This window comes from Ruditapes philippinarum, unplaced genomic scaffold (assembly GCF_026571515.1).
Source record: "Ruditapes philippinarum isolate M1 unplaced genomic scaffold, ASM2657151v2 ctg7661_1_1_1_1, whole genome shotgun sequence".
NCBI lineage: Eukaryota > Metazoa > Mollusca > Bivalvia > Venerida > Veneridae > Ruditapes > Ruditapes philippinarum.
Window position 1 is genome coordinate 12,332 of NW_026860523.1, and position 24,827 is coordinate 37,158.

Here is a 24,827-nt window from a genome sequence, read left to right on the forward strand (position 1 = left end):
TATCTGATGTCTTCTTGTTGGAGTGATGTAAAATCCAATCAAAAAAAAGAAGAAAAAATCAAATTAACATTAATTATGTATATATTTACTTTTTCAGGGAAAGAGAAATGTAGGTGAAACTGTTGTGCAGGTAGAATGAAAATACGGGTGTACAATGTCGCTCATGGGGAACACATACCACTGCACCTGCCACTTATCCTGGGCGATGTTGACTACAAGACAGACGATGGCGAAATTGAAGTCTGGAACGCAAGCAGGAGAGAGTTAGTAGCAACAAAATGGCCAGTAATCGAGGGCGCGTTCAAAGTTTTAGTAAGATTAGTACCTGGAGATAATGATATTAATCTTCGATACCAAGATGAGATTCTTAAAATAACTCTTACCTTCACGTTCCCGCACTTCAAGCAGTTTGTTCGTCCGGTTTATATTGTACTGGCCGACGATGATGGTTATTTTCAAGGTCCCGATGACGAGGATTGTTCGGTTGACTCGGCCCTTGAAAGAATAAAAATTGGTGCTATGCTAATCCAAACCTTCACTGCCGAGAAAATGAAGGAGCACGGTTTCGGGCGTCAGGCTTTTCAACTAGAATGTGACGCCAATTACGAACCCGTCTGTAATGTGTTCAAAAGTAGATTAACTTTAGAACGTGCACATAGCATGACAGGAAATGAACTATGGACTCATTTTGCACGAGAATTGATGATGTCATCAAGTTTTACTGACAAAGATCTCTCTAAATGGTACTGCTTTATGTCTTTCACTCGTTACGAACCTCCACTATCAGAAACACCAAAAACTCACAGTGAAATTCTAAAATACACAAAAGGACATACAGCCTTAGGTAAGTTGACGTTTTCTGTTTCATTGGCTTGATGTGGTTTATTGTGTCAATACAATTTATTGTGGTTTTACAGCAATGCTGATAAATATTAGAAAAGGCACAAGAGTTGTAAATAAACTCGTGACAATATTAAGAGGCACATGAGTCTTTTGTTTCATGCGTGCCATTCACCCCTGGGAAATCAGTTGGAACATAGAATTTCAATTGACCATAAAATCGCTGGTCTTGAAATATCCTGCCAATTTCCATGATGTGCTGTGAGCTAGGCAATATACATGTATTATACAGTATATACCCAAAGTCTTAATGTTTGCCCCACTATATTGTAAAATTGCACATGGACAAGATGAATATATTCATACGCACAATAAGTGCGTAAACTGTCCATGAAATAGTTTGTTTAACTTTGTAACTACCATTTGGAACACCACTGGAAAAGTCAAAACATTTCTTTCACTAACCCACCAGTACACCAGGGGTTTATAATGGCTGAAGGTCACAAATAAATGATGCATAGTTATTTACTGGGTATTCTGCTCATTTTGACAATTTTACCTTTGAGAAAGGAGATAATTTTACATAATCATTAGTTCTGGATGAGTAATATGCTAAAGATGAGCTTATGTAAAGAAATGAAGCTACAGACAAGAAACCTTGATATAAATTTATAATATTATACTTGAATCTTCTTTATGTTTATTATTCAAGGTTTTACAATATACCATCTGGCAGACTGCAGCAGTCTGGTAGGCAATTATTTAACTGTTTGAGGGGAGTTTCAAAAGTTATTTGGAGTCTTTGTGACTGAGCATTTTGAGGGGAGTTTCATTTTTTTTTTTTGTTAATTGAGTCTGTATAACTCATAAGTAACATTTTTTTTTGGTTGTGAAAGAAGGGGTTGGGGCAGTGTTTAATGTAGGAAAAAGTAGTTTGACAGCATCATGCAATGAAATTAAAATTGTTGTAGAATTAGTGCTGAAAAATGGACAATTTGGCACAAATTATTTGACATAAAGTTAGGTCACTTCTTCTGAAACAATTTCTTTATTATGGTGTTTTTATGTCCCTACTTCTTTGGAGGATGGGGGATATAAAATTAATTGTGTCCATGTCTAGTTGTAGACTGACAAAACATTGCAATATGCATACATCCGTGTCCCCTGGACGCATTTCTAGTTAAAATGAAGGGTACATTATAGTATATAAGTAATTACTTATATGGCCTGACAATTTTATTGATTTAATGTACATGTAGATATAGTTGAAGTCTAGTGAAGAATTTTCCTAGTATATTATATAATATTGCAAATAGTAAAATTCCTAGAATATAATGCAAATATTCTTTTTAAAAGATTGATAATTTAAACAACATTTTCAGAGAGTATATAAATTTAAGTTCAAATAGAGTTTTCCATAATCTTACTTAATACTCTGATAAACTTTTGAAACACCCCTCATTTACTGGCTTAACAAATATTTGTTATAGTATAATTGTACTTTTGTTGGTTGAGTTTGTTTTCTCACACTAGAGACTAGTTAAATTTAAATTTCTAGCAAAGTTTTCTTAGAACTTCTAACCAGGTTTAGTGTTTTTCTATTCATATATGCTATGTATACAGTGAACTTGTCAGGTGTGTTACTATGGCTGAGTATTTTAGGTCATTGACTTAAAACTACTTGTCCCTCATTACTGTGGGTTCAAATCCTGCAAGAGACTAATTGGATTCTAACCTGAGCCAGCTGACAGGTTACGTCCGTGGTTTAACTCAGTTCATAGTTTGTGCCTGAAACCATGCTCAGATTGGCACCTTAAAGGTCTTACTCCACCAGTTAAGCTGGAAAAAATATACCATATGTGCCAACCAAAAAAAAAAAAACAGAAAAAAAAAGGAACCCATAAAGTCTTTGATAAAGTTAGAAATAAGAAAATAATATTGGTAATAATGGTAATAATTTATAGAGATTAAAGTGATGCAGGAAAGGGTAATTTTAGTTTTTTCGTTGAAAAGAAAACACTTATAAATGCTTTAATTGTTAGTAGTAATTAACTTGTGTTGAATAATCTTTTTTTATTTTTTGTAAAAACAAAATTATAATTATCACATCCGAATTTCATGGAAAAAAAACTTAGAATTTTTTTTAATAAGGTGAAGAATCTCAGATAATAATGTATTCTACATGTTGGTTATATTATGTTCCAATAAATGATTAAAAATATGGATATTTTGCCAGAAGTTATTTTATTTAATCTAAAGATGAGTGTTTTAGAAGCTAAATTTTCATTGTTTAGTGATTACCAGTAGATTAAGTGTAAGCTTTTATACTACCATATCTCTTTCCTAAATTTTCCATTGTTTCTGTCAATAACATGTTAATCAAAGTTACTGAGTATTAATAATAGAAATTGGAACTATGTTAAGTCTTAATAGAATACAGGTGAACAGAACGTTTTATATTATTTATTATATCAGATAATATTTGCTCACTTTGGTTTTATAATGTTTATTGTTGGTTATAAATGTTTTTCACCCACTTTATCCCCATCCCCAATACATCCCCACTCCTAAAATATCCCACCCACTTTATCCCCATCCCCAATACATCCCCACTCCTAAAATATCCCACCCACTTTATCCCCATCCCCAATACATCCCCACTCCTAAAATATCCCACCCACTTTATCCCCATCCCCAATACATCCCCACTCCTAAGATATCCCACCCACTTTATCCCCATCCCCAATACATCCCCACTCCTAAAATATCCCACCCACTTTATCCCATCCCCAATACATCCCCACTCCCAAAATATCCCACCCACTTTGTCCCCATCCCCAATACATCCCCACTCCTAAGATATCCCACCCACTTTATCCCCATCCCCAATACATCCCCACTCCTAAGATATCCCACCCACTTTATCCCCATCCCCAATCCTAAAATATCCCACCCACTTTATCCCCATCCCCAATACATCCCCACTCCAAAGATATCCCACCCACTTTATCCCCATCCCCAATACATCCCCACTCCTAAAATATTCCACCCACTTTATCCCTATCCCCAATACATCCCCACTCCTAAGATATCCCACCCACTTTATCCCCATCCCCAATACATCCCCACTCCTAAAATATCCCACCCACTTTATCCCCATCCCCAATACATCCCTTCTGCCAATATTTCCCCATCTTTGGAACTAATGGGGACTTTTGGATAATCAAATCTCAATATAATGCCCCACTAGTCAGGGCTGGCAAAATCTGTTTTTGACTTACTTGTCCATTTTTATCTGAATCCTTTCTTAATTTGTCCTATTATGATATTTATATAGTAAATTCTTGAAAATTTCACTTGTCCGCACAGGCTGTTGGATAACCCGGGCAATGTGGACAATTGATTTTGCCTCCCCTTCACATGCTCTTAAATCCATAATAAATGCCAAAGGACTGAAAGTTGAAAATATCATTCACTTAGATGTTAAGACACGAAAAAAGTAAGTCACTCCAATGACCCAGCAATACTGTAAGTCACACATGCAAGCTAAATATTGGCTCTGATTTCCCCTGACATCCCCTGCATTGAAGCCTAGGGGGTAGAGCTGTACAGGACTTTTAGAGGGCTAGTGTTACAATAGACTGGTGCCGAAAATGTAAAATGTTTACCATTTTATGTAAACTAATCAGTAGAAATAGCACGCAGACTGGTTTTGTTTGTCAGGTGGTGGTGGTCTAGCACTATTTGGAACAGGAAATCTTCACACATGGGCAGCAAAAGTGAGTGAAATCTACAGTCGCTTCACGGACATGCGTAAAATTGACCGCACTAAGCTGATGGACGACAGCGCTTATAGGTAGAAAAATATAACTTGATAGTTACAACTGTTGTTGTTTTATAAATAAGTCTAATTAATCTGATGTCTCAAGCAGATTCTGAGACACTTTAGTCAGGTCTTGGTCATAGGCAGACACATAATATTGCCCATACATAAAAAACACAATACTGTACAATTTTAACATACATTTACAGACTAGCTTAATTATTTCTTTAAAGTTAGGATTTTAGAGAAATATTTATGAATTTAAATACTTATAATGTAGTTATTTTGATACTAATGAGAAATGCTATCACCATTACTTTAAGTTTTCATACTGAGAATATTATACTTTATTTAATTACTTGTCATTTTTAGCTCACCTGTCACAAAGTGACAGGGTGAGCTTTTGTGATCGCTTTTCGTCCGTCGGTCGTCCGTCCGTCCGTCCCAGGGGGTCATTGATTTTCGCTATAATTATGCATATAGTAAAAACTTAAAAAATCTTCTTTTAAAGAACTCAAAGAGCTAGAGCTAAGATATTTAGCATGAAACATGTTCTAATGGGTGTCTACCAAGTTTGTTCAAATAAATGCCCTGGGGTCAAAATTGGCCCCGCCCCGGGTGTCATTGATTTTCCTTATATGTGTATAGCAAAAACTTCAAAAATCTTCTATGAAAAAACCAAAATAGCTAGAGTTTAGATATTAAGCATGAAACATCTTCTAGTGAGTGTCTACAAAGTTTGTTCAAATAAAAGCCCTGGGGTCAAAATTGGCCCCGCCCCGGTGTCATTGATTTTCCTTATATGTCTATAGCAAAAACTTAAAAATCTTCTTTGAAAAAACCTAAACAGCTAGAGTTTAGATATTAAGCATGAAACATCTTCTAATAAGTGTCTACAAAGTTTGTTAAAATATAAGCCCTGGGGTCAAAACTGGCCCCGCCCCTCAGGGGTGTCATTGTTTTTAACTATATTTGTATTATAAGTAAGAACATAAAAAATCTTCTTTTAAAAAACCTTATGAGCTAGAGCTTAGATATTTAGCATGAAACATCTTCTTATGGGTGTCTACCAAGTTTGTTCAAATAAAAGCCCTTGGGTTAAAATTGGCCCTGCCGGAGGGGGGAGGGGGGCAGGTCATTGTTTTTCATTATATGTGTGTAGTAAAAACTAAACATCAGGAAACATCTTCTAATGGGTGTCTTCCAAGTTTGTTCAAATAAAAGCCCTGGGGTTTAAACTGGCCCCGCTCCGGGGGCCTCTATACAGGTGAGCGACCTCAGGGCCATCATGGCCCTCTTGTCTCGTTTAAGCACCTTAGGTAAATTTAAGCATTTTGATAATTCGTCTACACACCTACATTTGAGCACCTAATTATTTGTTTAAGCACTTTCGTTTTAGCATCATTTTAATTTTTTAACCATCTTGCTGTTATGAATTTCTTTTCTTGAACTTATTTCCCATGAGTGATTAATTACTTTTGTAAATAATATGAATTGTGTAGTAGTCTAGTGTCAACAGAAATTATTAATTTAAAATTTGTGTTTGGCATATTTTGTAGAGAATATTACTGGGCCAACTACGCTACGGGTCTCGGTGCTTCACTTCATGAATTAGGCCATACATTTGATCTCGCACACACACCCTCAGGAATAATGGCACGAGGATTTGATGACCTTCACAAAGTCTTCACAGTTCAAAGGTCAAAAGTTGCAATACAGAATGGGGATCATCGCTATAGTAACCACGAGCGGTCACCAAGCAATGTTTCCCTCTCTGATACACAAGAAAGTAAAAGTCTGCTGCAGACAGAGGTGAAGGCTGTGAATATCAATGATAAGAGATACAAAGATGTTTGTTTTGGGAGCCCATTCAAAAGGGTAAAATTCTTGCTTGAAATTCTATATTACATGTATATACATTTATTATATTTTTTGATACTCACTGTATAAGTGGATATTTGAGCGTGTCGAAATTTATTTAGCAAATTTAATATTCCATTTTGCATGAGGAAATATAAGAGAATCATGCAAGGGTAGAATTTAATGACAGGTTGGTTAGTATTTACGTTAGAGGAAATTTAAGTGATTTTTGTCAATTCGTGAAATTCGCCAATATTTCCATATTGCTAACTTAACCACTTATACAGTAATCATTCTTGAAGAACTTGTAGTTTTTGACACAACTAAATTCTTTGCTAAATTTTAACCTCTCAGCCACTTTTACATGTGTTTTATTTTCAACAAATCTAAGGGTATGGATTTCTCAATGCTAGCTAAATTATAAGCAATAATGATGGTCTGAGCAGAGTTCATCAGTTATGCAACACTGGTTAAGTGTTTTGATCCTTAGAGATTGACCATGAAAGCTGAAGGTCCGAGTGGTTATAATTTCTTCGCATCAGACTGACAAAAAAAATGTTATAGAGGAAATGAACACCACTTGGACTGATAATTGCAATTCTTATATAGCCACAGAAGGACAAATAAGAGTAAACATAAAATTTTTTAAAAAATGTATGCTATTTTATCATTACTTCTCTTTCAGCCAATCAGAAGGAACAGTAACAGTGGCAATGTGTACATAGCTCCATCACCAGTTGTGTTCAAGGTGGAGGAAGGATTTAAACCAATGGCATTCCAGCAGACGGTCAATATAAGCATGAAGAATTACGATGGTAGTGAGACACATCAAACTATCACCAAGGATAGGAGTTACGAAACAGTGACGGAAGTAACTCTTGGAGAGTCGGGACAGCTGTTAGCAAAGACGTCAAAAAGAGGTTGGTTTGAAGTAATATCTTTAGGTACGACTGTTCTGTAATAATTTGAAGAAACAATTTCATAATTTTCCAGAAAAAAAATAATGTTTCCCTTTTTGACTTGACTAGTTGAAGAATAAGGAGAGCCATTGCACTTACCCAGGTGGTTGCATTACACTTTGGTTAATTTTTGGCATGCAAATTGGTATCTATAAAACTACTGAAGGGAGTGGGTTGAAACTTCACATACTTATTTTATAGCATAATAAGAGATCACTTTCCAAGACCTATAACTCAAACATGGATTATGAAAGAATTATATTTTTTGAACTTTGAAAATTTTACATTATCAAGGCTCTTGTTTAACAATCAAGCCCTGAGAGTAGTCGAACACATGCTGTCCTACCTACAGCTCTTATTATACAACACCTGTTTGATAAACTTGTCATATTTTGGGATCATCCCTTGCAGGCTGGTTTACATGGCAAGTGTCCAGTTTTGTTTGGAATAGTTTTTCTATTCGGTGGACAGATTTTAGAACTTCTTGATACAAAAGTTCACCACCATGACACATGACACTGTTATGACCATTTTCCTAGTGTGACACAAATACTGGTTACATGTACTTCAAGAGAGCAGACTTTATGATTATTCAAATAAACTGACAAAAGAGCTTTGATAAATTGTTTAAAGAAAAAATTTTATGAAAATATTATATTTTTTTTTGAGAGTTTCCCAAAGCCGGTTCCCAAATTTAGCTCAATGTACATTCTTCAGTCCCTACTGCGTTTCCATCCAGGTTTCCAAACTCACCAACCGAAACAGGCTCCACTTCCCAAAAATTCCGTTGTGTATGGGGCCCTTGGGTACGGGGCCTGGGCTGTATGCTTAGTTTTCTTAGGTGGCTTTTTTAGATATGTAAAAATTTTTAAAATAGATGTTTTAAACTAAAGTAAAAGCATTCAAATTTGTTTATGTTTTAAGGTGAAGTTTTTTTTTGTACAGTTTTTTACTTTTTTTTTGAAATATTTTTTTATGATTTTAAATATGTTTTACGGGGATTTTTGGGGTACTCTTGCTTTTTGTTATATACACAGTTTGAGATACAAGTTTAGTTGTAATATTAGATGTTTTTACTATTCCATTAATGCCAGACTGCAGTGTTTTATCATTTGTCCGTCACTTCAGTTTGTTCTAATCTTGACACTGTCTATGAATTCTATCATGACTGTATTACAAAGAAAGCTATCAAGCTGGCTTAAAGAGGTACCAGTAGGTGGTTCTACTTGTGTGCAGCCAGATGAGTTGTGACTAAATCAACGCATTAATGGATGTCATTATATCAGATCTTCTTTTCTTTGTGACAAACTGAAAAAATATTATTAGTATTCCAATAACCTCTCTTTTTCACAAATGTAAAATTGGGTTAATTATCTTATTTTTACAGGTGGTTCAATAGATTTGATGTAAGGGAATCCAAGAAGAACATGTCTTTTTCTGGGTATGTGTATTATAAATTAACACAGTTTGTTTCATAAATTAACTTAGTTTGTTTTGTTAAGTGAAATTTGATATTTTATTGAAATGAATATTAGTACCATTAACAAATTTGTAAACCTGATGATGAAAATATTTTATTGAAATGAATAAGCATCGTTAACAAATTTGTAATCTTGATGATGAAAATAAAAAACTGAACAACAAAATAACAGGAGTTATCATGTTACATGTTTTGTCTAACTAAGAGTTCAAATATATGACCGCCGCCATGAGAAAAGGGGCACTCGGGCATATATGACGTAACGTCAAAAACTTCGGGAAAAGGAGAGCGGCTAATGACAGCGATTTTTTCGTCACTATACTAGTTTCGGTGCGCGAGATTTATAAAGTTTTGGCTGAATATGAATTGTTTTGAGGAAATGGACGAATTTGAGGTAAAAAACAAACATTATATTATATTTATTTTTAAAAATTTGGTGTCTAGTCGTTGTGTTACTGTCATATTTATTGACTTTTTAAACACGTCTGCTGTTCGCTATCGTTTGCAGCTTTAATCCCGGTCTACGAATTATTCACAGCAAAACTGTACATTAATTTTAAATGATGTCACACTTTGCAATTTCTGTCAGTTTATGACATAGTTGTTAATTTAAACTGAATTTTATTAGCGCTGTATTGATTTTTTTCTTTTGACAGCAGTGTTTACATAAATGCTAAGCGACGTGATTCTCTCCCCTGTTTGCTTTTTTTAGCAAAAATTATTTTATATAATAAATATTGATAGCTCATCATTACATGTGTCCGTGGCTCAGTGGATACAGCGTGTGCGTTGCGTGCGCGTCGATCGTGGTTCGAAACCTCGATCTTTCTTTTTTTTTTTTACATTTAATCTTTAAATGTTCTTTCAAATACTTTTTTCGATTATTTTAGGAATTAAATGGATTATTTGAATCATTTGGAGTACCTGCCGAGCAGAGTCCAACATCAACAGAGGTTGATATACCTGAAGATCTGAGCCAGGAGTTTAAAGTCAGTGACAGTGACCAAAGGATTAAAGAAGTGATTAGAAATTATGACACTGTAAATTCCAGGGAATCAGACTCAGACAGAGACACTGATGACGCATCATGTAACAGAGCCTGTAATGTTTGTACGTGTAAAGTTGATTGCCTTCTCTAGTTTGACAAAGCTAGTGTTGACAGTCACATACTTTCTATGAGAGAGATTGACAGAAATGAAGCAGAGATGTTCATTACTGGGAGTGTACATCAAATTGTTACTGACGAAACTCTTAAAGGGAAACGCCGGAAACAGACTCGTTTTAGATACACATTTCATGGTAAACCTATCTGTAAGAAGGCATTCATGTATGTAAATGATATCGGATCAAAAGCTCTCCGAAACCTACTTGATCACTTTACTACCAATGGCGCTATACCACGTACCCACGGAAACAGTGGAAGAAAACCACACCATGCCCTCGGTTACAATGAGATACGGTTTTGTGTAGACTGGATTTTATGGTATGCCGATATCTACATATTTACCTATGCCAGCAGCACCCAGGGGCCGTGACGGGGAAGACCCTATCTTCTCCCGTCGAACCTTACAAAAGCTTCTCTACACAGTCAATATTGTCAGGCATGTCAGGAGTCAGATGTACGGAAGCTCGGAGTGTCATCATTCAAAAATGTATGGAAAAATTGCATTCCACACATAAAGATAACGTCACCAAAAGATGACGTGTGTCATAAGTGTGAGCAGTTGCGACAGTGTTATGGATGCTGTGACGGAGCAAGCAAAACTTGATGCAGCAAATTGTCTCCGGGAGCATGTGCAGGTATTCTATATTGCTAATTGTTATCTTGTATTTTTCAAAGTAGCTTTTTATTTTCCCTTTGTTACATCTCATGTAAGTAATACCGTAGGCATAAAAATCATAGATATTTTATATACATGTACATCTTGGACAAACCACAATATATGTTTTACCTTAATGTTTCAGGATGCTCAAACAGAACGTCAGGCGTACATGACAGCGGTTATTCAAGCGAGAGAAGAGATGGTAGGTTACACCCGACCGACAATACCCGTTGCACCAATTTCCACAGAGTTCAGTAAGTCATGCATATGACAGTTATGGTATAAGCTTTAAAGATCTTTTACAGGTTATATGACCATATATAAACGGTTGTTGTATATATAACCGAGCTGTAAGGCAATTGCATATTACCGTTTACATTCATTAAGAATTAATTTTTATTTCACTTATAATATTCCAAACTTTCTTTATTATTAGAAGTAAAATGAAATAAATATATAAATCGATTGCAGCAGTGCATACAGATTATATTAACGTCACGATTATCCGTTGAAAAAATGACGTTATAAACGTGCAATATTATAATTATTAGTGCAAATAACATATTGAGAGTGCAATAGTCTGAAGGCCCCTGTCTTTATATTTGATAATTAAAAAAACGGATTTAACATTCAAAACTGCATGGTTTTTAAATTAACAATTTGGAAAATGCATATGTGATTCATATTGGTAAACTTAGATTAGTCAGAATATTAGTAAAAAAAGTCATCAATAGAATAGTCAACATACATGTATAATATAAAAAAAATGCTTACTGGGATCCTTCGTATTACCGGACAAAATATTATGTTTTTTTTTATCTGTAACTATTATTTTAAATAATAAAAAAGAATGGAATTTTACCCAAATAATTTTGGATTCTTAATGCACGTATACATTCCTTTATCAAACATGAAATTAAATATTTGACCGTAGAAATGTGTCTTTAAAGTAGGGCATTATAAGAGGAAAAATCGTGTTAACAACTCAATTTACCGGACATTGTGTTTCAAAATGTTTTGAAGTCGTGAATTGAAATTAATCTTTAAATAATCAGCAAGAAAACTACGACTATTGAATGGCAATGTTAAGATACTGGAAAAAAACCAGTATGTTACTAAAATAGACAGGCAGCCATGCTTGTTACGAAGAGGCCTATATAGAGGTGTAATTGAAATTAAACACTATTAACTCAATTAACGTATTGATTCTTCATGATCCTTAAAAGTATGACACATTTTGATATTCAAATTGATTTCTGTTCTTTCTCATACATTCCTTTTGATCATCATGTAGCATGTTGCAAAAGCCATAAAGTCTATTTTTGTACAATTCATGTAGTTTCCTCCAATGGGCGTAACCCGTTTCCTTATATGTTATTTAATTTGCATTTCTTTGTAAAAGAAACAACCGAGATTTTGTATGAACGAAATTTAAAATTACTTTTTATCATTAAAATATGTTACGATTGTCTCTTGAGGTAATCGTTGAGAAGACTTAAAAGTAAAACCTATCTGAAATAACCCATTAAGGGCCTCAATATTCGGGAATGCGCAGAACAGATTATTCCCCCGCATGACCAGGTCATGGAATAAACTAGTAAACAAAAAGGGTATGTTAGTAAATAAAGAACTGAATCAACAATATTTGCCTGAGAGTGGTTTTGTTGTTATTTTATTTGAAGTTGAAAGTGTGTGTACGATTCAGACTGGATGATTTTTGAATCGACGCAAAATATAAAAGCCTTATTTGACAGGAATAGATTTTGTCCGTTAAACTGATTGTGCCGGTAAACATGTAGGATCCCAGTAGTATTTTATTGATTATCATTTTGGTCAATTTATTCAGGTTCATATCACTTTTGACTACAGTCAGAGTGTGACAATACCCCTCATCACAGTCGACAGATGGGGACCCATGTACTTTGTAACAGGCAGGAAAATAGATATGTTCGGTATCCGCATTGACTCTACAAGTGAGCAGTTAAACTACTGAATAGAATGAAGATCAGTCTATAGGTATGTTAACTATTAACCAAATTTACTTTGAAACGTTATTATCATGACAGAATAGGATATGTGATTGGATGTGGGTAAATGTGGGTTATTTAGGCATATTGTCGTCCTCCGAAATTAATTATTATGATCATTGCATTAATGAGTTTTACACTACGCTATATTATTGCCATTTTTATTAATTGATATAAAACTGTATTTCGTATAAATTATTGTCACCTTACAGGTTTAGATGGAACTGGGACACATGGACCAAATTCAGTATTAAGCATCCTCCATCATTGTTTACAGAATTTCGGATTTGGCGAGAAAGGACTTTATCTTTATGCAGATAATTGCGAAGGTAAATCTTGTTTTCACATTAACTTATGAATAAAAATATTCAGCATATTCATTGATTAATAATACTAAAACAAGTAATATAAAGTTATTTCCGTTCCTTTTCTTGTTAACAGGTCAAAATAAGAATAGATACACACTGGCGTATCTTTGTTGGAGAGTAAACAGAGGGTTACATGAACACATTCATTTGAATATGGCTATTCCCGGGCATACAAAGTAAGTACCTTGATATATTTATACATAGCATCGTTGCGGCATATTCGTAAGCGTTGGTTATGTTACTCCTTATGTTTCGTCACAAAATTAAATAAAATCCTCATATTTTATTCAGATATAAGTGAACACATAGTTAAGTAACAGCCTACTCAAAACTATGTGACGAAGTGGATTTTACTACTACAGTGTTTTTATGGTTATGTGATAACTAATTTGTTTGTACTGTCATTCTTTAATTCTTGTACTTTATTTTTATCTAAGGTGTCTTGTCGATGGTGGCTTCGGGCGAATTAAAAAACTATTCAAGAGGTCTGATTGCAGAGTCTGAGTCAATTCGCAACATTGTGGATAAAATCAGCAAGGAACAATTTCCCTGTTTTATATCGAAATGAAAACAATGATCAAACATGGGAAATGGTAATTAATTTTCTACAGAGTTTAAACAGATTTTCGATAACTAGTTTAATAATATAATGTAGGCTTAAACATTATAACAAGCATGTATAATAATGATGATCACTATCACAGCCACGCCGATCGCTAGCAATACACATACATAGTAGCAACAAACAAAAATGTTATTTATTTTAAATGCAACAGAAGAAAAAGAAATGCCAATGCCTAAAATCTTTTTTTCACAAAGATGGTATATTTTTCAATAAGAATATACGTTATACTACATTATTAACTGCATTTAATAAAATAACCATTATTTTAACACAGGTATGACTGGAAGTCGTATTTGACGCGATATTTCCTACAAGTGAAAGGCATAGAGAAATATCACTGCTTCAGATTTTCTGCTGCAGACAAGTCGGGCTGTGTTTGTAAAGGAAAGAACTGATAGCGAGAAGATTAGAGTTCCGCTGATAAGACGTAATACTGAAGTTCTAACAACAACATTTACCGAGGTCATACAGCCCGCAGGATTAAGTTGTACACGGCGCGAATATGTTATACGTAACGTTAGAAAATATGTGCGTCCTGCATACAAGATGCCACGTGCCCGTCATACACTGAAGAGTTATTCACGGCTGCATGCATACAGACTGACTGATGAATTTTGTTGTTGTTTTCAAGTTCAGTTGTTTACCATTTTTTATAATTAAAGTTTTGCTTTAACATTATTAGAGCCAAGTCTTATAAATTATAACATGTAATTGTTTTACATGTTTTATTCAAGAATAACGATAATTTTGAAAATAGTGTTATAAAATAGTTTTTAAATTATATTTTAATATCTTACTTCTATATATTTTAGTATTATTCTAGTAAGTGCAAAATTAAAACTTTTGAAACACTTGACTTCATTTGTTATCTGCTAAACTACATTTGACGTCGTCATAATTATTATGACGTTACGTAAATCTGTCGTTGACGTTGCATTAATGTCCTCTTTTAAACCTCTATATCTCAAAAAGTATTTGCAATATCAATGTGAAATAAAGTGCATCGTGCACAATAATGCATGTCCTAAAATATTAGCCATAAAACTAAAAATCGATAAAAATTGCCCGAGTGCCCCTTTTCTCGTGGCGGCGGCCATATTATAATTTTCTATATACAACTGTATAAAGAAAAAAAAATCTGATTGTAATTTTATCAAGAGTGTGTATTTTGTAAATATTTATGTTTTAGAAAATTGATCAAAAGCAAATTTACTGCAGTCATTTTAGTTTAGATTGTACATATTTAATTTTACTTTTACAGTTATACATGTAACTAGGTTAAGAAACCATTATAGCCTCTAATGACTTTTTAATGGGTAGTGATAAATAGTGCTGTGTCAACTTTCTTAAAGTATCAAGTTGAAATTGACATTAGTAGAAATTGATTTTTGTAATTGATGTTAACAACTAAGGACAAGGAAGTTCAACAAAAAAAGAAAATCAATTTCCAAGTTCATTAACAGTTTCTTTCCTCTTGTGCCAGAAATAATGCAAGGAAGGGCACCTGAGGTCCCCTTCCACCAGTAAAGCTGGAAAGTCACCATATGACCTTAACAGTGTTGGTGCAACCAAAATAAATGAAAGAAGCAAAGTAACTTGAGGTGTAATGAATTGAAAAATATATGACCCTGACTTTTATGGTTGAATTTTTCAAAATTCAGAAAATCGTCATTATTTTGATATCTGATGTCTATAACAGATGATTATGTTTATTTGTGTGTTAGATACACATCTTGTTCTATCATTGTAATAACATAACATTTCAGGTCTCGTATAAGGTCAAATTTTGGTTTGCGGCTGGTTGAACTAAGGAGTGATCCAGAAGGTGAAGTTTTCCACCATTGGGAATTCCTATCCGAAACTCCGCCTACTGAATTTGCACTAAAGCAATCTCGTGTTAAAAATGTTCCGATCGAGGCCAAAACAGTGACGATTCTCGCAGAGGACAATGTAGGCAATGTTCTGAAGAAAAAAGTTGAGCTGAAGGATTTTGAATCATGATATAGGTTTTATTGTATAGATGATTGTTGTAGACCAAGGCTGTGATTGTTTTATTTTTAATTTCTTCAGAAAAAAAAAAGAACATTGTTAGTCTAATTTAAATGTTGGATCCATTTTGGCAATATGTACCATATCCTTCCATGTATCCAATCATATTTCAATGCATTTTTGGCCATAATACTGTTATAGATTATTACCAAAGATTTCTAGCAACATTTTTTCAGTAATGACAATGATCTGTTTAGTTATGACACTAATCTGTTCAGTTATGACACTTGTATGTTAAGTTATGACTTTTACCTGTGAAATTATGACACTGACCTGTAAGTTATGACACTGATATTGAAGTATCCACACTCATGTTTCAGAGAAGTCACTTCACTGTTTTGTGACAATACTTTACTGGTCTGTGAAGTTATGGCACTGTTCTGTGAAGTAACAACACTGTTCTGTGAAGTTACTACAGTTTTCTGTGAAGTTACTGCAGTTTTCTGTGAAGTTACTACACTGTTCTTTGAAGTTACTACACTGTTCTCAGTGTGAAGTTACTACACTGTTCTGTGAAGTTACTACACTGTTCTGTGAAGTTACTACACTGTTCTTTGAAGTTACTACACTGCTATGTGAAGTATCTACACTGTTCTGTGAAGTTACTGCAGTTTTCTGTGAAGTTACTACACTGTTCTGTGAAGTTACTACACTGCTATGTGAAGTATCTACACTGTTCTGTGAAGTTACTACACTGTTCTGTGAAGTTTCTACACTGTTCTTGAAGTTACCAGACTATATGAAGTTGCTTCACTATTCTGTGAAGTTATGACACTGATTGGTTATGTTTTATACTGATCTATTTATTAATGACACTGATATTTTTAAGTTATGACACCATACTGTTTAGTGATGACATTAATCTGTTTAGTTATGATGATGATCTGTCAGACTCATGTTATTTCAAGGTAATGGTAATGGACCTATAATGGCAATCTGTAATTTCTGTGCAAATATATGGAATCTTTTAATCTGCTTCTACTTTTCTTAGCCACAATGTCATTTAAGATTTATGTATAGATCACTGATAAGATCAAGGAATTTAAAAGCGTAATAATAATTTCAAAGTACAATTTTGATTCTATGAACTTTTATGCTATCTTGATAACAATATGTCACAATAAAATTGGCAGATTGCCAATATGGGTTAATTTAGGTACATGTATTGCATTTATTTTAATGGTATAAAAAAGGGCATATTTTGGTTGTTTGTGTTTGGTTGTTTGTCTTTTTACAAGAAGTTTGTGAAGCTGGCTTGCAAGTGTTTGATTTTATTTAAAATACCAAGCTGCCTTCATGTCATATACATTGCCTTTAAAATTTATTAATCTATGTTTATCATTATCTAATATCTGAACATCATAAAATTAACAGATTCCGCCCGGAAATAAAGCAGCCGAGGCGTTTTACCAACCAAAAAGTTTTGTCCGCTTTACTCAATAGGGAGAGCATAAGGGGTTATCAATTAATAGATGTGACCAAATTTGTTAGTAACAATTGATCTTTGAGTCTACAACTGATCCAGAAATCACATGGGATAAGTACAATGTAGTTAGTCTGTCATTTGCTGAGAAATTGGTAATAATTTCTTATTTATCAAGGAAAATTGGTAACCAAAAAATGTTAAGATTAGTGTAAAAAACCAACCAAACAAACAAACTGCCAATAAAGCTTGAATCCAATATGACCATTTCAAGGAATCTGGCTTAAAATGTCACCAAAAGTATTAACTTAATTTTAGTCATACCGCTGTTTTAAAGCGCAATTTGATTAATTAACTAATATTTACTAGATTTTTGTAGACAAAGGATTAAATTAGCATTTATTTTTAACAACACATTGTTCAGATGTTAAATAATAATAAATATAGGTGCAAGGTTACATAAATTCCTAAATCATGAAAAAAGTGCAATAGATCAATGTTGTCATCAATGTACTGAAAATCAAAAACCATCATTTACCATTATAATACAGTGCCAAAGTAAGGTAACATGGCAGGGGCATTGGGGGTGAGAATGGGATGCTGTATGGTAAAGATAATCTTTACATATTTTATGTGTGGATAGATAATGCAATACATAAGGTATTGTGCTAGTCATAAATTGTCATTTTATTGGCTAATTTTGACCTTTGACCTGCTTCATTTGTGTAGTGGATTTTTCCTCCTTTGAATTTAGAGTAGTCCATTTGTGCATCATTTGTGTGGTGGACCTGACTTTATAGGTGTCCGGACAGTTTCACCTCACCTTCCCCCACCTGGATGTTTGCCCCCTTTTTTTTGCAGTGGGGCAAATGTCTGCCACCACAAAAAAGAGGGAGGAATGTCAGAGGAGGCAACTTTCCGGGTGAAGGGGGGTGGAGGGGGGCAGCAAATTTTCTAGAATCGGCTTTATACTTGTGTTTTACTTTTGGTAGCAGGTTAAAGTATAATATTTCATGATATATGATATTTACACTGCATGTGTTGATGTTTGTTTTGAAGTTCATCCCCAACCCCATCCCTTCATTTTACTTTGATTTGTTCTGCATGTATTTAAATAATCATAGATTGCAAATAAAGGTTTGGTTTTCAATATTTTGACATTTAAGGTGTTTTGCTACTGAACACAGAAATAAACTTGTCAGTTATGATGATATAGGTTTCACTTTAAATAAGCTATTATAAGAAATTAAGTAGGGTTATCTTTTACACCCTGGCATCAGCATTGTTGTTTTACTTGCAACTTCAAGATTGCTTTAATCATTTAAGATATTCCTTTTGAAACTTCACACATGCATTTAGAAGTATATTTGTAAGACACGCACAATCATCATCACTTTAAAACAAATGTTCTTTGAAGTATATTGTTTCTCTTTTGTACAAAGTTCTCAGGATAATTTCGTAGGTCACTTGCCAAGACCCATGACTTTTGCATTGAGATTTACTTATAATAATAATTATAAAATTCAGTTATGAGAGATCAGTTCTACAATATCTTGGTATAAAGTGTCACATGATTATTTTTTTTGCTACACACTGAATTAAATCATTTAAATATCACTTTCATCTTTTAAATTATATGTGTAGGTAACTGAACAAGCCCCATCACTCTAGCTTTGAATTTTTACTGAATTATTACCCCTTATGAACTGAAATAATTCCTGCAAATCCATTGTTTTATTAGGATTGAGAGAGCTGGAATGTGCTGCTCATCTAACAGCTTTTTGTTTACAATATATTGAGGTTGTTAACACTAAATTCTGTAAAACCAGGAATTGTGACAAGGGATTAAATTTCACTAATATTGTGAACAAAATGTTAGCTTAGTCATAATCTAAGTATCACATAACTTTAACCGAACTGAAATTAAAAAATCATGATATTTAACCATACCAATTACAGTAGTCAGAAATGTTGATTATGTGAAAATTTATCCTCACAAAAATACCTGGTTTTACAGTATACATTGTTTTACAGTATAATTAAAATGTGAAATTTGTGAACAGGCAGATAATATTATTTCTTGTCTAAAAATATTGTTGTTTTTTTTCTAATAAAAAAGCTCACATGATAGTTACTAAAGAATAAATCTGTGGATTTGCTTTAGGAATGTTTATTATTACTATGGTAAAAATTCAGATGTATAGTAATTAAGCCACTATTTTAAATATTTTTGCTATGATAGAATATCATATATGTTATGATATACAATAAACATGGCGTTGTATATTAAAATTATTAAGACTAAATTGCTCAATTAAGAGTATACAATTCCCCTATATCTGTTTGATACAGATATGAAATACTAGCATTTATTGTATCACAGCCTTGTAGTTCAACATGTATACCTCAATTTTTCCCCCGCTTACTAATATGTTGTTTTTATTATTATATTTAAAGTTTAATGCTGCTTTGTTTATTATTTTTTATAGAATTTTATTATTTTAATGGCATTTTACCTGGGTATCTCTTAATGATATTTAAAGGGCTCAACACAGTGTTGTCATTAACAAAGTGTTCTTTAACCATTGCGCCAGTCCAAGTTTTGTATTGGTCATTTTGTTTTGGACTTTCTCAAGCTAAATTTTTGTATTGGACTTGTACCACATAATTTTTTGTTTTTGACTCGTCCCAGCTGAGTTTTTGTATTGGACATTGTGTTTTGGACTTACTAATCTGTCCCAGCTGAATTGATGTCCTGAATTTTGTCACAGATACATTTGTTTTTGATATGTCACAACTGTAGTCATTTACTGAAGTTTGTGGCACATAAAAATTTGTTTTGCACTTGTATAAGACATTTCAAAGCGCTGATGTTTTGTTTTGGACTTAATTGTCACATCTAAATTGATGTCCTGTCAATTTTGTCACATATAAATTTTTGTTTTGGACTTGTCCCTGCTGAGTCTTTGTATAGGACATTTCAAAGCTGAATTTTTGTTTTGGACTTAAATGTCACATCTGAATTAATGCACTGATCTTTGTCACAGATAAATTTTTATTTGGACTTGTCCCAGCTGAGTTTGGGAGTCATTTACTCCTTGATTTTGGCCTGTGACTTCCAAAATAAAAAAAAACTTTAACTTCTTTACCTATATTTACATTGAACGTGACTTTCAAAATCAGAGATTTTGCAGTCTCTGACTTCCAAATTTTGAAACTTTATGGGAGGCCTGAGGTTAATTTATGTCAGTTATGACCATGTTGTGTTGAGCCGTTTGTTTCCAGTCATGATGGTTCATTGTTGTGATAGAAAAAAGTTTTTGTATATTTTACATAAAATGTTTATTTTGATTATTTAATGTGATCCAATTTATGATTGTGTTGTTCATTGTAATTTTGTATTGTTATTTAATAGTACTACATGTATGATTGTTTGTACAAAAAAGTTTAGATTTATAATTGGTGTGATATTATAATAACTTACATTTTTGTCTTAAATATAGAAACAAAAGAATTATTGAATAAAAGTAAGTAATAAGTAGTTATTGTGACCTCACGTTTATATACATTCTTTTTATTTTATCATCTGGCTGGAAAAACAAAGCATCAAAAAAGGCTGGACAGAAAGCTAATTTCATCATTGCACACAATATTGGGCATGACTTACTTAAACTAGGAAAAATAATGAATTAATAAATAAATATAGAATGAACACTGTTGTTCATTGGAGGTTAGGCTAGTCAAATGATATGCTTAGATTTGCCTTGTGTTAACCTCATTACAATTATAATTGTTATAATGATGCTTTTACATGAAGATCGTGAGTTTAACTCTAGGTGTTTTGTAGCATGAGAAAAATGTTTTATACTCCATTCATTTAACCCCAATCCTGCTGATAGTTTGTGTAATGGAATATTACTTGTTATGAATTTGGAACAGTCAATTATAATATTTAGGGATGTCAATAAAAATCACAAAAATTGTGCTGCAGAAAGCCTGGCCTTAAGGTTATGTATTAGTTCTGTCTCAAATCTCAGGTTTTTCATTGGTCAGTGTACATTCAGTGACAGTTTCTGACCAATCAGATACCTGAGTTTGAGCTTGAAGAATTTCTTTTTAACATGGGCCCCTTGTCTGCATGCAGAGAGGCTGCATGGATTTGCAGGCTGGCCTGTCAGAGTACCTGTGGCTAAGGCTTCAGTTTCAATTCCAGCAAGTCAAGGGTTAAGATATTGAAATATAATTGCAAATAAAGAATAAAGGTGTAGCTGTAAGTAATTTTGCAATAAATTGTGGTGTTTGAAATATTTATATGTTTTAAAATACGTGTTGATATTTGCATACTTCATTAAAGATTTGCATTTGTTATATGCAAATTTGATAAAGATGAGCATTTAGATTTAAAATTTGCATAATTTAATCATGGGTAATTTTTATAAATTCAAATAAAAATATTCCTTCTGTGCCCTGTGGCATGTTCATTTGTTTAATTTGTTAAACTAAATTTCAGTCCTATAAACAAATTTGTGCTGAATTCTTAAAATGTGTGTTATTTATTTTTCACAGAGGAAAATGTTAAGTGTTATTTTTATTTTTCTACAGTACATTTTGTTAACATTAGATTAGCAAATTATCTATAAAGATTTTTATAACAAATTATGTAATAATTACCTATACATTGTATTTTGCACAGCATTAAGAATGGGGAAAAAATGCTTTGAAAATATTTGATTTTATTTTATTGCGTATAGGCTTGGAAACAAATTATTTTCAACCAAGTATATGAATATTTATGGTTTTATGAAGCACATTAGTTGTTAGGGTTACCTTTTTCCAATAGTTAGGACATTGTTACTGTAAAACACTTATTATTCGCGAGAAATTTATTTTCGCTAATATTCGCGAGTTTTCTAAGACGCGAATTCATATTTCTCGCGAATATTTCACTTTGTCTATACACTTGTCCGAAAATGAACACTATCCAAAAATGCGTACACATGGATATATATCTTCGGGAAAGTATCGAAACCAGTTCTAGTTACATCATGTAGCTATTAAAGTGTTTCAGAATAACTGTTTTGGTATTTGGTACAAATGCTTTAGCACCTGCGAGTTGTTTGTAACATTTCTATTTATTGTATCCTATTGTATTAAACTACAGTTTAAGCCGGAGGGTAAACATAATTGTTTACTACAGGGTAGGCAAATTACAGTACCGTTTAATTGATTTTCGTCTGCTTGCCTTTGAATGGCCAATAGTGTTCCAGTGAAACTTTACACTTTGCATTACTAGTAACAATGCTAGAGGCACGGAGCATAATCAGGGACAATACATGACAAACACAGTGAAACACATATCAAAATAATTATCAAACTTTATTGACATATTTTTAGACAGACGATTTCACTTAACAAGAAGATTAGCAAGCTATCAGAAAATCGATACGGATATATTTGCATTCGTCGCACGATAAACGATGCAATGTTCGTGAACGGACAGTACAGCAAAATATCCGAATGACATCGGGTTTCCGATTCCACATTTTTCGGGAAGACGTGAATTCATGTTGACGCGAAATACTTATTTTGGACATTTTGCCTCAAATTCGCGAAATAACGTTCTCGCGAATAATAAGTGTTTTACAGTATTTTGAATTCTTGATCTCTACTTAATATAATGTTACCAAAGACAGAGGTCCATAAGAAATATAATAGAATGTCACAAAAAAAAACAGAGGCCCATAAGAAATAAAATAGAATATCACCAAAAACAGAGGCCCATAAGGAAGACTGTATTTGAGCTCGGTATTTTTTCCTTCTTTTTGCTTTTAGATTTTAGATGAAATCTATTTTTAGTCCCCTACCGGTTTAACCAGAGGGGACTTTAGGTTTACCCTCTGTCCGTCTGTCTGTCCGTCCGTCAGTCCACAAAACTGGATCCAGCGATAACGCAAAAAGTACTGAAAATATTTTTATAAAACTTGATATATGGATAGATGGCAATATGGAGATTATGCACGTCTTTTTTTTTTCTTCCTATGTTGAAAATTCTGGTTGCTATGGCAACGAATAGCCTGAATTTCAAGATTTCTGATTTAATTTTTCAGCTTTTTCACTATAAGTTCTTTATTTCTTAAGGTGTTTACATCAATATTTAAATATAAGTTTCTGGTCATCAACCACATCATAAGTGACAAGGTTTACAACTCTAGCACAAAAATAATCAGTATTACCTCCCTTGAACTTAGATTTTTATGAAAAGAAATGTTTGTCTTTTTTTAAATAACTTCTTTATTTCCTAATGTATCTACTTCAAACTTCATATATATGTTTCTTATTATCACTCAACATTTTTGAGAAGGTTAAATACTCTAGCAAGACTATTTCCAGAATTATGTCCCCCTTGAACTTAGATTTTTTCGAGAAATTGGTATTTTTCACTCCAACTTCATTCCTATGATTTACTTTAAAATCCCACATCGTAATAATATGACAAGATTGTATAAACACAATTTCCTTACTAGGCAGGGAAACTTAACACATTACTGTGATATAGACAAACTTAGAACTCAAAAGATTTAAGTTCATTCATGTCATTCATTCACTGATAAAATTAAATGGCCAATGGCCCATCAGAATGTTGCTGGGGTTCTAACCGGTAGGGGACTTATGGATTGCTTGCAATACTATGATAATTGCTTGTTTCTATTATTATAAGGAAATAATACATATTTGTTGCTTATATAATTTAGCATTTCGAAGCTGTTTCATGCCAGTACTAAATATATTATACCAAACTAAAACTGTCTAAGATGTTGATAATAGCTCACAATACATGTATGTCTTTGTGATTATCTTTTCTTACATAAAATTTTTGTCATGACGTTTATTCATTTAAATTAATTGGTTAGAACTACATGCCTTCAGATTCATGCTAATTTTCATAAAGATTTTGAAAATGTATTTATAAGTAAAATATTATGAAGTGAACTAAGAAAGTAATTTATTCTTTACATATTGCACTTACTCAGGTCTCCACTCATTTATGTAATGCACACAAAGCACGTCAGATCTTTCTCTGCCAATAAAAAACAGGAAAGTTGCTGGAAAGATCTTTGATGTGCTATCCAGCCAAAAAAGCATTATTTTCAATAACACATTGCTTAGAATTATCTTAAATGCTTGCACTGCTATTGTTTTTCTGTACTTTTAAGTATTTGAATGTAAACAGTAAATTTAAGGTGCAATTAAATTATTAGTGAAATAGGTTTTTAATTAAATCTGGAAAATATATTTAGATATAGGAATGGCCTGTAACCACAAGCTTTAAAAGTTATACATTGCATTATATAATGATAATATTGCTAGATGAATTAATATACTTTGCTTTTACAACCTGTTTCTGTATATATTTGATAACAAAATCATCTCATCTGTGCAAACAATTTTTGATGCTTTAAATTGAAGTGCCACATATCCAGTTGTGTAAATGTTATCAAAAAAATCAAACTTTGGAAAATTATATTTATTAGTCCCCTACCGGTTTAACC

General features: G+C 33.0%; 1 protein-coding gene across 1 annotated transcript; it reads left to right on the forward strand.

The window, feature by feature from the left end:
- Window positions 1-75: 75 nt before the first annotated feature.
- Window positions 76-16,443, forward strand: LOC132760459 (uncharacterized). Its single transcript, XM_060752431.1, has 6 exons — window positions 76-844; window positions 4,564-4,696; window positions 6,223-6,541; window positions 7,209-7,467; window positions 8,863-8,923; window positions 15,572-16,443. Exons 1-6 carry the CDS (start codon window positions 136-138, stop codon window positions 15,804-15,806), a joined length of 1,716 nt encoding a protein of 571 aa, XP_060608414.1. The 5' UTR covers window positions 76-135; the 3' UTR covers window positions 15,807-16,443.
- The last annotated feature ends 8,384 nt before the right edge of the window (window positions 16,444-24,827 follow it).

Excerpts from the sequence above, each read along its gene's own strand:
- LOC132760459 (XM_060752431.1), top strand. The coding sequence starts at position 136 with ATGAAAATACGGGTGTACAATGTCGCTCATGGGGAACACATACCACTG. Across the intron at positions 845-4,563 it reads AAAAGGACATACAGCCTTAG|GTGGTGGTGGTCTAGCACTA; the intron begins GTAAGTTGACGT and ends TTTGTTTGTCAG. Across the intron at positions 6,542-7,208 it reads TTGGGAGCCCATTCAAAAGG|CCAATCAGAAGGAACAGTAA; the intron begins GTAAAATTCTTG and ends CTTCTCTTTCAG.